General features: G+C 36.8%; 2 protein-coding genes across 11 annotated transcripts in view; one reads left to right on the forward strand and one right to left on the reverse strand.

Annotated features, from left to right (window-relative positions):
- mapk8ip3 (mitogen-activated protein kinase 8 interacting protein 3) overlaps positions 1-9,284 on the forward strand; it is a 31,124-nt gene extending 21,840 nt beyond the window's left edge. For 9 of the 10 annotated variants that reach the window (XM_016252918.1, XM_016252962.1, XM_016252945.1 and 6 more), the window contains 15 exons: positions 1,177-1,263; positions 1,343-1,495; positions 3,077-3,242; positions 3,341-3,535; positions 3,611-3,767; positions 3,991-4,110; positions 5,321-5,401; positions 5,671-5,738; positions 5,865-6,013; positions 6,098-6,269; positions 6,635-6,748; positions 7,234-7,272; positions 7,687-7,848; positions 8,027-8,173; positions 8,258-9,284. In XM_016252918.1, coding sequence (XP_016108404.1) covers positions 1,177-1,263; positions 1,343-1,495; positions 3,077-3,242; positions 3,341-3,535; positions 3,611-3,767; positions 3,991-4,110; positions 5,321-5,401; positions 5,671-5,738; positions 5,865-6,013; positions 6,098-6,269; positions 6,635-6,748; positions 7,234-7,272; positions 7,687-7,848; positions 8,027-8,173; positions 8,258-8,376 — 1,929 coding nt within the window. In that variant the 3' untranslated portion in view covers positions 8,377-9,284. The remainder of the gene's footprint in view (positions 1-1,176; positions 1,264-1,342; positions 1,496-3,076; positions 3,243-3,340; positions 3,536-3,610; positions 3,768-3,990; positions 4,111-5,320; positions 5,402-5,670; positions 5,739-5,864; positions 6,014-6,097; positions 6,270-6,634; positions 6,749-7,233; positions 7,273-7,686; positions 7,849-8,026; positions 8,174-8,257) is intronic. The other variant, XM_016252955.1, reaches the window with a different exon arrangement.
- Positions 9,285-9,791: 507 nt separating this feature from the next.
- On the reverse strand, positions 9,792-12,373 carry nme3 (NME/NM23 nucleoside diphosphate kinase 3). The gene is made up of 5 exons (XM_016253003.1): positions 12,240-12,373; positions 11,182-11,312; positions 10,998-11,099; positions 10,764-10,876; positions 9,792-10,480 (listed from the first exon to the last, which is right to left on the reverse strand). The coding sequence occupies exons 1-5, from the start codon at positions 12,316-12,318 to the stop codon at positions 10,363-10,365; spliced, it is 543 nt and encodes a 180-aa protein (XP_016108489.1). The 5' UTR covers positions 12,319-12,373; the 3' UTR covers positions 9,792-10,362.
- Positions 12,374-14,577: the final 2,204 nt, after the last annotated feature.

Consider the following 14,577-nt stretch of genomic DNA (forward strand, 5'->3'; position numbering starts at 1 on the left):
GAGTTTTGGGCAGTGTAGAGTAGCGCTTGTTGTTTGTCATTTCTCCCAATCACAAATGCAGACAGGGTTTTATGTTTACACGGCGCGATGCAACACAACGCGTAAAAAGACAGTGTAAGTCATTATAATCAGTAATTATGTCCCCACTGGATGCAACAAATGCCTCGTTTGTAATGGGTTTTAATGTTTTTGTCTCGTCGCTCCGGCTGGGACACGGCATCACAGTATGGTGAGGGGCGTAACATTTCCGTCACACGCTTGAGGTATTCGGCCAATCATAACGCACTGGATAGCTGGCCAATCAGAGCACACCTCGCTTTTTCAGAACGATGAGCTTTGTAAAAAATCGACGCGTTTCAGAAAGGCGGGGCATAGAGGAGAAACAATAATGTACAGTATGTGGAAAATAATGTGTTTTTTAACTTTAAACCACATAAACACATTTCATTACACCAAATACACAAAATAATGTTCTTTTTGGCAACATCATATGACCCCTTTAAGCATATTTACTATATAGTTTGTAGTTTATCATACCTGCTTGTCAGTACGTTTGGCAGTATAGTTTAACCCTATTTCAAAAACCATAAACAGTATGAATTAAAAGTATGTTAAAGTGTACTTCTTTTTCACAAGGGTTGCCTTTTTAAAGATAGTAAAGATAAATGATTATTCAGATCTAGTATGTACGCAGAACTCTGATCTAATAGTTTCAAACTAATTCCAGATGTCTAAAATGTAACGAAAGCTTATTTTAATATAATCACAATTTAATATTTCATTGTATACAGGCAACATAGTCTTAGATGAAAGTAAATTAATTCAGGTGGTAAGAAATACTATCCTGTCAGTGTTGTGTAACATGATATATGCTGGTCCGTATCAAACTGTCCTCCATCTTAGAAACACTTGAATCATGATTTGCTGCTCTCTCTGTCTCTCGGTGGCATTTGCTGACTATACAGTAGATTGACTCCTGTCATTGCGCATGCGTCTGCCTTCTAACCCTCTAACAGACTTTGATCTGCTGCTCTGGTTTGCTGTTCTTGTTTTCCCCTTTCTCTGTCTGCCCTGGATCAAGGCAACCTTAACCAAGGCATGATGGGAGCTCTGAGTATGGCTTGTAGTGTGTGGCAGTGACCTTATTGACAAAGACCTCTTCCTGTGTCCTCACAGGCCACTGAGAAGGAGGATAATCGCATGAAAAATGTCCCTGTGCCAGTGTACTGCCGCCCTCTGGTGGAGAAAGACCCCAACAGGAAGGTAAAGGATACACACAGGCTTACAGTAGGCTGTTTGTTTTGAGGGTTTGAAGTTATGAACTCAGACTCTTGTTCTTCAGCTATGGTGTGCTGCTGGTGTGGATCTCACTGGCTGGAAGATACCCAATCAGGAGACTGCAGCTGTGAAGCCCTCCAATGGCTCAGATCCTTTGACTGGTGAAGGTGAAGGCGCAGACAGCAAGAGTGAGCAGAGCTCACCAGAGAAAAAGAAGGTAAACGGCTTTTTAAAAAACAAGAATAAAACACATGAAATTACATGGGGGAAAAAACAACACTTTTGGGAGAGATGTTCAAAGTAAAGTAAAAAATTTTTTTTTAAAGAAATTACTACTTTTATTCAAGTATGCATTAAATTGATCAAAAGCAACAGTTTGTTTTCTGAATGTTTTATAATGTGACAAAAATTGTATTTAAAAAATTCAGTTATTTTGAACTTTCTATTCATCAAAGCATCCTCATGAAAGTAATATCCTCAACAAAAAATAATAAGCAGCAACATTTTTAACATCGATAATAAGAAATAGTTATTGTGTATCAAATCAGTATATTAGAATGACATCATGTGACAGAAGACTGGAGTAATGATTGATGAAAATTCAGCCTTGCCTTCACAGGAATAAATTATTTTAAATAATTGTTTACATATAATAAATATACTAATAATCAATATATATATATATATATATATATACTAAATAATTTATTAAATAAAGTAAATATACTCATTTTAAAATGTATTACAATAGAAAACATTTTTTAATTGCAATAATATTTCACAATTTTACTGTTTTTGTTTATAAAATAAATGCAGTTTAGGTGATCATAAGAGACTTCTTTTCAGAAAAAAGAAAAAAATGTTCGATAATAAGAAATAGTTATTGTGTATCAAATCAGTATATTAGAATGACATCATGTGACAGAAGACTGGAGTAATGATTGACAGCCTTGCAGCCTTGCCTTCACAGGAATAAATTATTTTAAATAATTGTTTACATATAATAAATATACTAATAATCAATATATATATATATATATATATATACTAAATAATTTATTAAATAAAGTAAATATACTCATTTTAAAATGTATTACAATAGAAAACATTTTTAAATTGCAATAATATTTCACAATTTTACTGTTTTTGTTTATAAAATAAATGCAGTTTAGGTGATCATAAGAGACTTCTTTTCAGAAAAAAGAAAAAAATGCACATACTCCAAACCTTAGTTTGAATAGCAGTGTAAATACACAGACACACAGTGGGAAAAGTCTGAGAAATTCAGGAAGCCTGAGTCCATGTCAAACATTTAATTCCAATCAAATTTAAACCTAGAAAAAGCAGAAAATTATTTTGCAGCGAAATTTATAGTAAAGAATGTAAAGAAATTCTGTGATGTAAAATGAATAAAATGATTTACAATTCTACACTTTTGCTAGGTTTCTAATCAAATAAGCAAGTTTATGACACTGATTAAAGCAAAAGGGGAGACAAACCAAATACTAAGAAATTCTCAAATTTTTGCTGATTTTTGAGTGAAACATTTTACTCGATTTATGCTTATGATAAAATTTTAGTCATTTTTTTAAATTACTTTTTAAAGTCATTTAATTGTTTTTTTAAATTCACTAGTCACTAGATCAAAAGGGGTCATAGACTTTTGGACCTCACTGTACATCTTTTACATTTTACTGCTTCCCTTTCTTTCTTTAAGTAAGTAAATGCTGGAAGTGAACATCATAATTATAATTTGAATGAACCTGCATCTAAACATTAATATTTCTTCCTCTTTTAGCCTAAAGAGCTGCACGAGACCGACTCCATGAGCAGCCGCGTGTGGATACTGACCAGCACTCATTCAGCCAGTAAAGTGGTCATTATCGACGCAAACCAGCCCTGCTCACTGGTCGACCAGTTTAATGTGTGTAATGCCCATGTGCTGTGCATCTCCAGTGTACCAGGTCTGTGTGGTGCTATATACAAACAACCACACTCTCAACTGTAACTGACTCTGTAGAAGATGTGTTAACCCTCACTTGTACCCTTTGTGTGTGTGTAGCGGCCAGTGAGAGTGATTACCCAGCAGGTGAGATATTTCTGGAGCAGCAGGCTGGAGATGGGGCTTCAGAGGAGAAGGGTGGAGTGGAGGGCATGCTGGCGGGGATCACCATCGTTGGCTGTGCCACTAACTGCAGCGTAGTGCGCAGCAACTGCTCGTCTCGCACTGACACACCCGTGCAGGACCGAAGCCAAGGTCAGCAAACTGACTGAAAATGTATGTTAGGCATCTTTGAGACCACATAGTGGACGTCTTATGTTTTGTGTTTAGCTCCTACAGCTCCAGTGTGCAGAAGCCTAGCAGTGTCACAGTCTGCAGAGGAAGCCACAGAAGCCATTGAGGTGTCCGAGGAGGCAGGGCCTAATGAGAATGAGGAGAGCACACTCGGACCTTTCACCGAGCATGTCTTTACTGACAACACACACAGGTGTCTCACATATAGCCTAGTGAACCACAAAAAAATAACTTTAGATCATAAAGTGCCTACCAGATGCTTTCGTAAAGGTTTATGAAAGCTTTTTGCCATTTTCTAAACCAATCCTCTTTTTCTCACTGCAAAAGGATGGTATGCTATTTGCTGAATACTTTAGGAAATGGTGTAGGCAAGTGTGTTGAATTGAAATGGTCTGCTCTGTGCGTTGTGCCATCAGTGAGGCAGGTGTGCTGAAGGAGCAAGTGACATCAGCCCCCACAGACTCAGAAGAGGCAGGAGACGACCGGGCAGGAACAAGTGCTGCCCCGACCATGTGGCTGGGAGCCCAAAACGGCTGGTCTGTATCATATTTTCAGTTGCATTTTCACATTCTAAATTCTCAATTCTATCTCAAATGGGGTGGGCGATAAACCAGTAGACACGATTAACTGATAGAAATTTGTCAACCGGTAAAGATTTTGGACTATCTTCTCTATCGCGCCGGTTACATGCACATGTGACATTGCTGTGCTACGTGGTCACGAAAACATTGTTTGCAAGTGATTATTAATCTATTGAAACTGAATCAGCAGCGAAAGAGAACTCAAGCAGTCTGAGAGAGTGTTGTCAGAGAGGCGCGCACGTGAAGACGGTGTTCGCGGGAGTATTGAACAGTTATTTTTGACTCTTTATAGTCCTTGAACGGTTAAATGCACACACTTGTATGTGTCAAAATGCCTGTCTTTGCAAGAATCCTCTTAAACACAGTAATTCAGGTCTTAAGTGAAAGCAAACAGCTGAGAAAGAAAACACGTGTAACAGTATATTGGATCCGGGCAGCTCTTAAAGTGACAGCAGTCTAATATTCCTGCTGTCTGTCATTCATGTTAATCAAACAACAAAAGAGAGAAAATCTCTCATTGCGCTTTACTAATAACTTTTGTAACTTTAATAAGAAGAAATATATATTTAATTTACACAGTGAAGAATATTCAGTGTTTTTAGACATTTTGATTACTTATAGAGTGTATGCAGCACTTCTTATTTATTTGTTCTACTGTACTTTTTTGTCATATTGCTTGTAATTAGTTTCTTATTCTTATTTAATCACTGACTGTTTACTTGTCTTCAGTGAGCTTGAGTTTTGAGTTAAGCTAATATTAGTTTGAGCTTTTTGTGATATTGACACTGGTGACAAGAATTCTGACATTTTTATGCTATTAAAAAAACTTTTTTGTCATATTGCTTGTAATTAGTTTCTTATTCTTATTTAATCACTGACTGTTTACTTGTCTTCAGTGAGCTTGAGTTTTGAGTTTTTTTAAGCTAATATTAGTTTTAGCTTTTTGTGATATTGACACTGGTGACAAGAATTCTGACATTTTTATGCTATTAAAAATTTTGATATCATAAAGATCCTATTTAAAGCAAAAATAACTATATCGTGATATAAACCGTTACTGTGAAATAAAAGTGCTCATATTGTGATATATTGGTCAAATCACCCACCCCTAATCTCAAATATTCTATGCACCATGTAAAATACTCTCTGTAAACTCTGTCCACAGGCTTTATGTCCACTCTGCAGTGTCCAACTGGAAGAAATGCCTCCATTCAATCAAACTCAAAGACTCTGTACTGAGTTTGGTGTAAGTAGAATCCTAATGAAGTATGTACACTACTGTTCAAAGGTTTGGGGTCGGTTTTTAATGTTTTTGAAAGAAGTCTCTTACTAGTAAAAGTCTTTACTGTCACATTTGATCAACTGAATGCATCCTTGCCCAATAGAAGTATAAAAATATATTTCAGGAAAAAAAATCTTACTGACTGCAAACTTTAGAATGGTAGTGTATATACTGTATAAAAAGACTGAAAACTCAATACCAATAATTTCCTACTTTGTCTCTTTGTGGTTCAGACATGTGAAGGGGAGAGTTTTGGTTGCATTAGCTGATGGAACTCTTGCAATCTTCCACAGAGCTGAAGGTTTGCTTCATCTTCCTAATGTTAAACCTATGAGAAAAAGGAAAAGAGTTATTTGTCAAAACTGTTTAGGTATAAATATTTTTCATTCATTCATTTTATAATAACAAATGTGAAATGTAAACACAGATGGGCAATGGGATCTATCTAACTATCACCTAATGGATCTGGGAAGACCCCACCACTCCATCCGATGCATGGCTGTGGTTCATGACAAAGTCTGGTGTGGCAACAAGAACAAGATCCATGTGATCCAGCCCAAGAGCATGCAGATTGAGGCCAGTCTCAGATAGTGAATGTGATGTCCTCATTATAATCTTTGTCTTGGGACTTCATGTTATGTTTCTCTCTCCTTCATATAGAAATCATTTGACGCTCACCCACGCAAGGAGAGCCAGGTGAGGCAGCTGGCATGGATTGGTGATGGTGTCTGGGTTTCAATCCGCTTGGATTCTACGCTCCGCTTGTACCACGCTCTCACACATCAGCATCTGCAAGATGTGGATATCGAGCCTTACGTCAGCAAGATGCTGGGTAGCGCTTCTCACTTTGTTGCTCTTACTTTAACACTTCTGATTTATAGAGCTCTGTGTAGAGATTCGTTTAGAAGTAAGATTGTATGTGTACTTAATTGCCTCCTCTTGCAAAATTGTACTTTTATTTTATATTTTGTTTTATTTGAGTAATTTATTTATTTTTTTATTCTTATTTATTTAGCAATTTAACAGAAAATATACACTATTTTAAGTCTATTAAAATAAGATTTTTAAAATGTAAACATATTAGTAATTTATTGTTCATTGTTCTATTTATTGATGGAATAATTTTGCCTAATATTTATCGAAGATCAGAAGTCGCAATATAAATGTTTTACGTTCGATGTTGTCTGTGATTGACAGGTACAGGAAAGTTGGGCTTCTCTTTTGTCAGGATAACTGCGCTGCTGATTGGAGGAAACCGATTGTGGGTGGGGACTGGAAATGGCGTCGTCATCTCAATCCCTCTGACTGAAAGTACGTCTAAGCGGTGTTTGTATGTACACATACTTTAATGTTAACAAGGTGCTTGATCATCTGAACCATTTCCCTTTCCCTTCACTGATCAGCCAAAACAATTCTCTGTCATTGGTTTATGCTTGTTACTGATACTTTTGGTAGTCAGCCATCTTGCTCTTGCTCATTCTGAAGCTGGCTGACAAAGGAAGTCTTGCCGGTTAAGCTGGTTAAGAGGCTTGAATCTCACCATCCTTGTGTTCATTGCCACCACCCGGGGATTAACCTGCAAACTTTAATGTCATCATCCCAGATCATTAACCGCTAGGTCAACGTCCTAAATCCATTAATTACCCAACAAACCCTGTGCCTCCTCTTGTCGTCTCCTTCCTAGCTTTTCTCCTGTTCCTTTTTCTCTATTATTCCACTACCCTCTTTCACTTTGTTTCATGGGTGTTGCTCTCTTGTCCTGCCTTGTTCCCCTTCTCACTTCCTCCTTCCTGTAGCCGTAGTGCTTCATCGAGGGCAGCTCCTTGGACTGAGGGGTAAGTGTGGAGCGTTACAGTTGTCATTATTATCATGTCCCATCACACTTATTTTGGGTTCTCCATGGTCTTCTTTCATTTACGTTTCATTGATTAATAAACTTGTTTTTTAAGTGTTTTTTTTTGCATGTTTTGGTCATGAATGAATTATCTCTCTCCTTCTATCATTATTTTGTTTAGTTCTTTTCAGTGTTATTTTATAGAGTAGAATGAAGAGTCATATAAATATAGACTAGAATAAGCTTTTATTTGCGCAAACACACAAGGAATTTGTTGTGGTTTTTCAGCAGCTCTTGGTACATACATACATACAGTGGTGTGAAAAAGTTTTTGCCCCCTTCCTGTTTTTTTAATTGTTTGCATATTTGTCACACTTAAAACGGTTTCTGATTGGCGGCTTGTGTTCCCTTGCAGCCAATAAGGTGTCGCCCACGTCATCGGGGGGCGTGATCCATGTATATGCAGATGACAGTAACTCTGAGAAGAGTAGCTTCATACCATACTGCTCTATGGCACAGGCTCAACTCTGTTTTCATGGACACAGAGATGCCGTCAAATTCTTCGTGTCAGTGCCAGGTTAGTGTCAATTTTAAATATTTGAGAATATATACAGTGGGTACGGTGCAATATAACAAAGAGTGAAAAATTTAAGGGGGTCTGAATACTTTCCGTGCCCACTGTATATATATATATATATATATTCAAATATTTTTTTCTTACAGTGACATGCATGCATCTCATCTGTCGTTTTCAGGCGATGTGTTGGCCACCCTGAATGGTAGCGTGTTAGACAGTCCGTCAGAGTCTCAGGGGTCCTCAGCCCCGACGGACACAGAAGCACAGAGTGTTCAGAACGTGCTGGTGCTGAGTGGAGGAGAGGGTTATATCGACTTCCGTATCGGTGAGAAACAACTAACACACTAAATGAGCATGTTTGTTTGGTCATATATAACCATTAATAGCATTTCCTCATTATCTTTCTCAGGTGACGGTGAAGATGAGACAGAGGAAGCAGATGGTGAAGCTCCTCAGATGAAGCCAGCGTTGTCTAAAGCAGAGAGGAGTCATATCATCGTGTGGCAGGTGTCTTATGGTCCGGAGTGACATGAACTGACACCTCCTGCCTGCCCCCCTTTCCGCCCTATAAGTCCGCCCCCAAAGATGAAGTATGAATCCTTTCTGTAACTATGCCCCGAATAATGTACCTAAGCTATGTAACTACCACGGCCTTGTAACTACCCCTTTAAAGTCTTATATTGATCCAGTTTGCCTGTACTTTCCTACCCTCAATTATAACTAGCTGTACGATCCTTCAATCTACCTTGTAACCTTCCTTTCCCAACAAAAAACACACAAAGTTCAAGAACCTCCTGCATCTTATGACTGAATGGCAATTTCAGATGAAATATAAACAGCTTAAACAAGTACCAAACTACGTTCCTGAAAGAACTACCCAGTTTTTGCCAAATACCCTGACCTTTATATTTACAGTCCGTCAGCACACAGCTCACTGAACGACAGGAGTTTGCCATGAACTCAAGTGACTTCAGAGATGAGAGGGATAATTTTTCTAGATGTGTAATGGAATACAAGAGGGAAAACGCAAAAGAGACCTCGATATGTAAATACTGGATTGCAGCATGGACTGCAGAGAGAGAAATAAGAGTGAATATTTGATGATTTGTTGGCAATCTAACACAACCCAAACATGTCCCAATGCTATTTCAATTCATTAAGTACATATGTAAAAGAATATTTAACAAAACTGATTTAAACAGCTCAAAATCCCTTCAACCATTTGCAGCTATCCGTTTTCCATTCTCAGTGAGATGTGTGCTGACTAGCTCTGCTAGCTTCCCTCTGGGATTAAGAATGAGGTTAACAGCTAAACCCAAGCCTTCGATTGGACGAGGTTTGAAAGAGATGGATGTCCCATTCGCATTGTATGTAAATCATCACTCTGTGTTCTCTGTGTGGTTAAGTATTAAGAAATAAACATGTTTATGTGCTGAATACTTCTGCCTTCAGTGCCTTAATTTGTTGAAATGCAAGTCTTCATAGTATTTTCTTTGAATTAGTAGGTAGAGCAATACTTTATACACATTTTAAAAATATTTTAGTGGAAAATACACTTTTTATTTTTCTTTAAAGGAAAATAATAGCTTTATTCAAATATGCATTGATCAATATTGAGCTAAACTCAAATACACTAGTAATGCTAGAACAGATTTCTATTTCAAATAAACCTCTTTTGAACTTTATCTAAAAAAAAACGATTTTCACATTAAATCAACATATTAGAATGATTTCTGAAGGATCATGACTGCTGATTTCAGCTTTGAAATCACTGGAATAAATTTATTTCTATAATATATTAAAAGATTTTAAGATGTTACTAATTTGACTATTTGATCAATTAAATGCAGCCTTGATACGCATGAGACATACTTTTTTCTAACATTTAAAAATCTTAGCAAACCCAAACTTTTGTATAGTTTACACAAAATAATGCATACAAAGACAAATGAACAAAGGAATAATTTATTTGTAAAGTAAGGCGCCCTTTGGTCAGCTGAGTTCCAAGCACTAGAGTACGACAAAGCATTGCTGGGATATTCAAGTCAGTTTTTTTCAGAGCATGCTGGCTCTTTATCATTCATTATTGCTTTCCTTTTGAGTCATGATTAATACATGTATTTTACAGAGTGCATCAAGATGACCAGAAGCATTTTCATATCAAAAGTTGGAGGTAAAAATGTAAACAACATCTTTCAAGTGGATGTAAACACCTCAAATAAAATCTCACGAGTAGTGCATGACTTACCAACCTACTAAAGATTAGTAATGAAGTGAATATCTGAAGATTAAATATTTGCAAAGAAAGCAGTAAGAAAACCATTACATTCCAGATAGCTTGACCAATAACTGGATTTCAGGGAATCCAAACAGATGCAGGTTACTCTGTCAACATACCTAGCTAGCTTTTCCTTTTTTATTGTTTTGGTCACTTTATGGCTTAAGCAGTTTTCTCTGTAAGGAGCAGATGAAGCTGTATTGAATGAAGACTGCGTGAGTGTTATATGATGGGTTTCAAGCATAGATCCAGGGCTCAATGCACTCTTCCCAGCAGAACAACTCGTGATGCTTGAACCACAGTGAAATCTCTCTCTGAGCACTTTCAACTGAATCACTGCCATGAATCACATTCCTGCACAACATGGGGGGAAAAAACTATTTAACAAGCGTTCATGTAAATACAGTTATACTGTAGATAAATTCATGCAGCACAGTCGTGTCAATGAATAATACTTCAAATCTATATACCATGAGGAAATATTTACTTTGAAACAACTTACTACTGCTAATAATTTCACAAATAATTACAAAAAACATTGAAACACTGAACTAGTATTTTCTTCAATCAACTTTTTTTTTTAATTTACAACTTTTAACAATCTATCTATCTATCTGTTTAAAACACACAAACTAACCTGCCCACTTCAACACAATAGTCTCCCCTGATAGTGCCTGGGAGAGAGTCTGCTGGGTTTGTCTCTCCAAGCATCTTTCTGGCAGTCTTTACCACATCCAGCCCTTGCCATACCTTGATTAAAAACATACAGATAGACACACATAAGTATGACATGCCATTACAAGTCTTAAGATGCAAAAATCATAGCAGCATAAATGCAGAACTCATATTTTGGAGGCTCTGTGCTCCTTACCATTGCAACAATGGGTCCAGAGCTCATGTATTTGACCAAGCCGCTGTAGAAAGGCTTCTCCCTCAGGTCCCCGTAGTGCTGTCTGAGTTCCTCCTCTGATGCCTACAGGCGTAAATGAATACATTAATGCCGATGATATATTCTCCAAGTGAACATAATGTGAAAGATGCTGCAGTGCTCTCACCTGCAGGAGCTTCATGCCGACCAGTTTGAAACCCTTGCGCTCGAAGCGGCGGATGATTTCACCGAGCAGCCTGCGCTGAACTCCGTCTGGCTTCACTGCGATGAACGTGCGCTCGTTAGTGCCGGTCCATCCTGCAATCAATGTCTGAGATTAAACTGTCCTCTTGGCTGACTCTCAAAGACATTGCTTGTTTGTGTACAGAAGAACTTTATTACACAGAAATAAAAAAAACGGATCTGATTGGTACAAGGTTATGTGTGGTATTCTAATTTATTACACATATCACATAAAAACACATTTGATTTGTAGAATTTAGTATCCGTGGTTTTCTAATTTATTACACAGTTCATTCTGATTGTCAGTCACGGCATTTTCTGGAATCTGAGGGTGCAAAAAAAAAAAAAAAAATCTAAATGTTGATAAAATCGCCTTTAAAGTTGTCCAAATGAAGTTCTTAGCAATGCATATTACTAATCAAAAATTAAGTTTTGATATATTTACAAAATATTTTCATGGAACATGATCTTTACTTAATATCCTAATGATTTTCGGCATAAAAGAAAACCCATGCAGTGCATTTGCTACAAATATACCAGTGTTACTTATGACTGGTTTTATGGTCCAGGGTCACATATATAATATTCGAGTAATAAGCGAGACACTTTCGCTTAAAACCCATTCAGTGATACAAAGTTTATTTTGACTGACTGTACATAATCCCCAATAAAACGTCTAACATATATATTATAATATGGTACGTTACACATTATGAAAACAGCATATGCCCTATTATTAATACCAAAGCAATAAACCTCTTAGTGCTCGCCACCTGTCTGCATAAGTCGCAAAAATATCTGACGCAATCAGAACGCATGTTCTAAATCAAATATATTATTTATATTTACATAATGATAAATATGATTACAATTCTATAAAACCCAACCAAAAGTAGTCGCTATAACACCAGCGCGATCTTGTTCTATTCGAGGTCAATGCAATATCGTGTGCATTGAAGGGGCTCGAGGTGTCTTTGTAATAGCAGGTGCTCTTCTGCATACCTGATTCAATGATCCTGGCGTGTTTTGCCGCTAAATCCGCGAGCTCTTTTGTGTCAGACAACGACCTTTTAGAGCCCATTATTGTGTGCGCAGCAGTCTCGCGCGGTGCAGCACACCAACTGACCAATCACGGGTGAGCACTGCGCAGGCAAACGCTCGAGAACCAATCACTATTAATAGCATCTAGCTAAGAACAGAGTCTGAGAGAACGCGTTTTTGTTTTCTAATTATTATTATTATTATTTTAAGGTTATGTATATTCAGGGCTGGGAACAATCACAAAATGTTATTCGTTAGCAGGGCAGACTGGGACCCAAGTCACATTTCTAGGCGGTACCCTACTTAGGGAGATGAATGTGAATGAGCCGCATGTGTTAAAGCGAAATGCTTGCATTGTAACGTTAATGCATGTTGCGGTAACGTCGTATGCTTTAGCTCTGAAACACAGTACATACGTAGCGCCGTAACCTGCGCATCAGGCTAGCAAACAATAACTCGCGAGATGAAGTAAAACCTTCTCTTCAAACTGAATCCGCATACGAACGGCTAAGAGAGAGAGAGAGAGAGAGAGAGAGAGAGAGAGAGAGAGAGAGAGAGAGAGAGAGAGACGCTAGGTGACATGCGCGTGCGGGTCTTATTTTGCATGTCCGCACCTGTTTTTATACAGTCTGTGGTCAATCATATTGACAGAAAAACACAAGGGGGAGAGGAGGGGGAGAGAGAGAGAGGGAGAGAGAGGCGCTAGGTGACATGCGCGTGCGGGTCTTATTTTGCATGTTCGCACCTGTTTTTATACAGTCTGTGGTCATCTTGAAAACGCCCCGTATATACATTGAGGGGAAAAAAGAAACGAGGGGGGAAATTAATCACAAAAAAGTCGAAATCAAAAAACACCCTTCACATATCAACAAACTGTGCAGAAAATAAAAATTAAATTAAAAGCAAGGAAGATTATATATATAATCTACAGAAATTTATCCAAAATCCGAGTTGGAAACATAAAAAAAAAATGTGTCAAGTTTTGGAATATTTGAAACACAGTAATAATCATTTAATTAGAAGGGTTACATTGACCTATTAAGATTACATCTAGATTGTAAATAATTTTTTTCGCTATTTTATTAAAACATTTTCAGAGGTGAATCAATAATTAAATTTTTAACAATATTTCAAGTGTGATATATGAGATTTGAATTTTTCTTTGTGACAGGCAAAAAGTTGATCATACTGATTTCAAAGTTAAGGATTCATTAGTTTGAATATATACTGAACCAAAAACTATCAAAACATCTTAGCTGATAATTCCGCATACTTTATATTTGATAGTGACAGTGGTAGTGACAGCACATTTTCGGTAGTGACGGTAATGCTTTGGTAGCGACCGCATCACATTACAGAATTTTAACTCACATACAAAGACTAATAAAACATACTAAAATAATTGCATAACTCTACTAAATTGTTTATTTCCCCCAAAATATGATTATGCGTTTCCTTTTGTCACTACCGAAACAATGTTTCTGTAGTGACAATTTTAGATACTTTTGAACCTAGCTCAAAGATGCTAATCAACACATGATTATCTAGCACAGTTCTGAACAGTGGTATACATATAAAAACTAAATGTTATGGAATAACTCCCAAAAAAGTGTGCTTAATTGCAGAAAAAAGGTGTTCGGTAGTAACGTTCCTTAAAGTTACACACAGACTTTTCAGACTTTTGAACACATTTACCTCAAAATGATGGGACCTATCTACTCACGCCTTATAGCTATGAGAGAGGGGGACACAGGAATATTTCCTGATCATACATTTATGGGTTTAGTTCAAATCAGTCTCGGCCAATGGACTAAAACATACACTGTCTAGTTAGTGACATGAAAAATGCAGGACACGTTTTTTTTTTACATTAAGTTTCATAATTTACAAAGAAAATATAAAATAAATATTTTTTTGAACTGTACTTTTTAAAAGAATAAAAAAAAGATACTTTTAAAAACAACAATGGAGAAAATTACAAAAATTATTAAGCTTTCTAATATTTTAAATATTGTGGGGTTCAATAGCTAATAGAAGGATCATAATAAGCATCTAAGATTTGAATACTTAAATGATTTATATATATATATATATATATACAGTGGGTACGGAAAGTATTCAGACCCCCTTAAATTTTTCACTCTTTGTTATATTGTAGCCATTTGCTAAAATCATTTAAGTAAAAAAATTTTCCTCATTAATGTACACACAGCACCCCATATTGACAGAAAAACACAGAATTGTTGACATTTTTGCAGATTTAATAAAAAAGAAAAACTGAAATATCACATGGTCCTAA

The sequence above is a fragment of the Sinocyclocheilus grahami genome, unplaced genomic scaffold, assembly GCF_001515645.1.
Source record: "Sinocyclocheilus grahami isolate Dianchi unplaced genomic scaffold, SAMN03320097.WGS_v1.1 scaffold27.1, whole genome shotgun sequence".
NCBI lineage: Eukaryota > Metazoa > Chordata > Actinopteri > Cypriniformes > Cyprinidae > Sinocyclocheilus > Sinocyclocheilus grahami.

What these genes read in the sequence shown, in the direction of transcription:
- nme3 (XM_016253003.1), bottom strand. Translation starts at nt 12,318, where the DNA reads ATGGGCTCTAAAAGGTCGTTGTCTGACACAAAAGAGCTCGCGGATTTA. An exon ending in CGCCAGGATCATTGAATCAG is followed by an intron (nt 11,313 to 12,239) that starts GTATGCAGAAGA and finishes CATTGATTGCAG; the next exon opens with GATGGACCGGCACTAACGAG. An exon ending in TCGGCATGAAGCTCCTGCAG is followed by an intron (nt 11,100 to 11,181) that starts GTGAGAGCACTG and finishes TTACGCCTGTAG; the next exon opens with GCATCAGAGGAGGAACTCAG.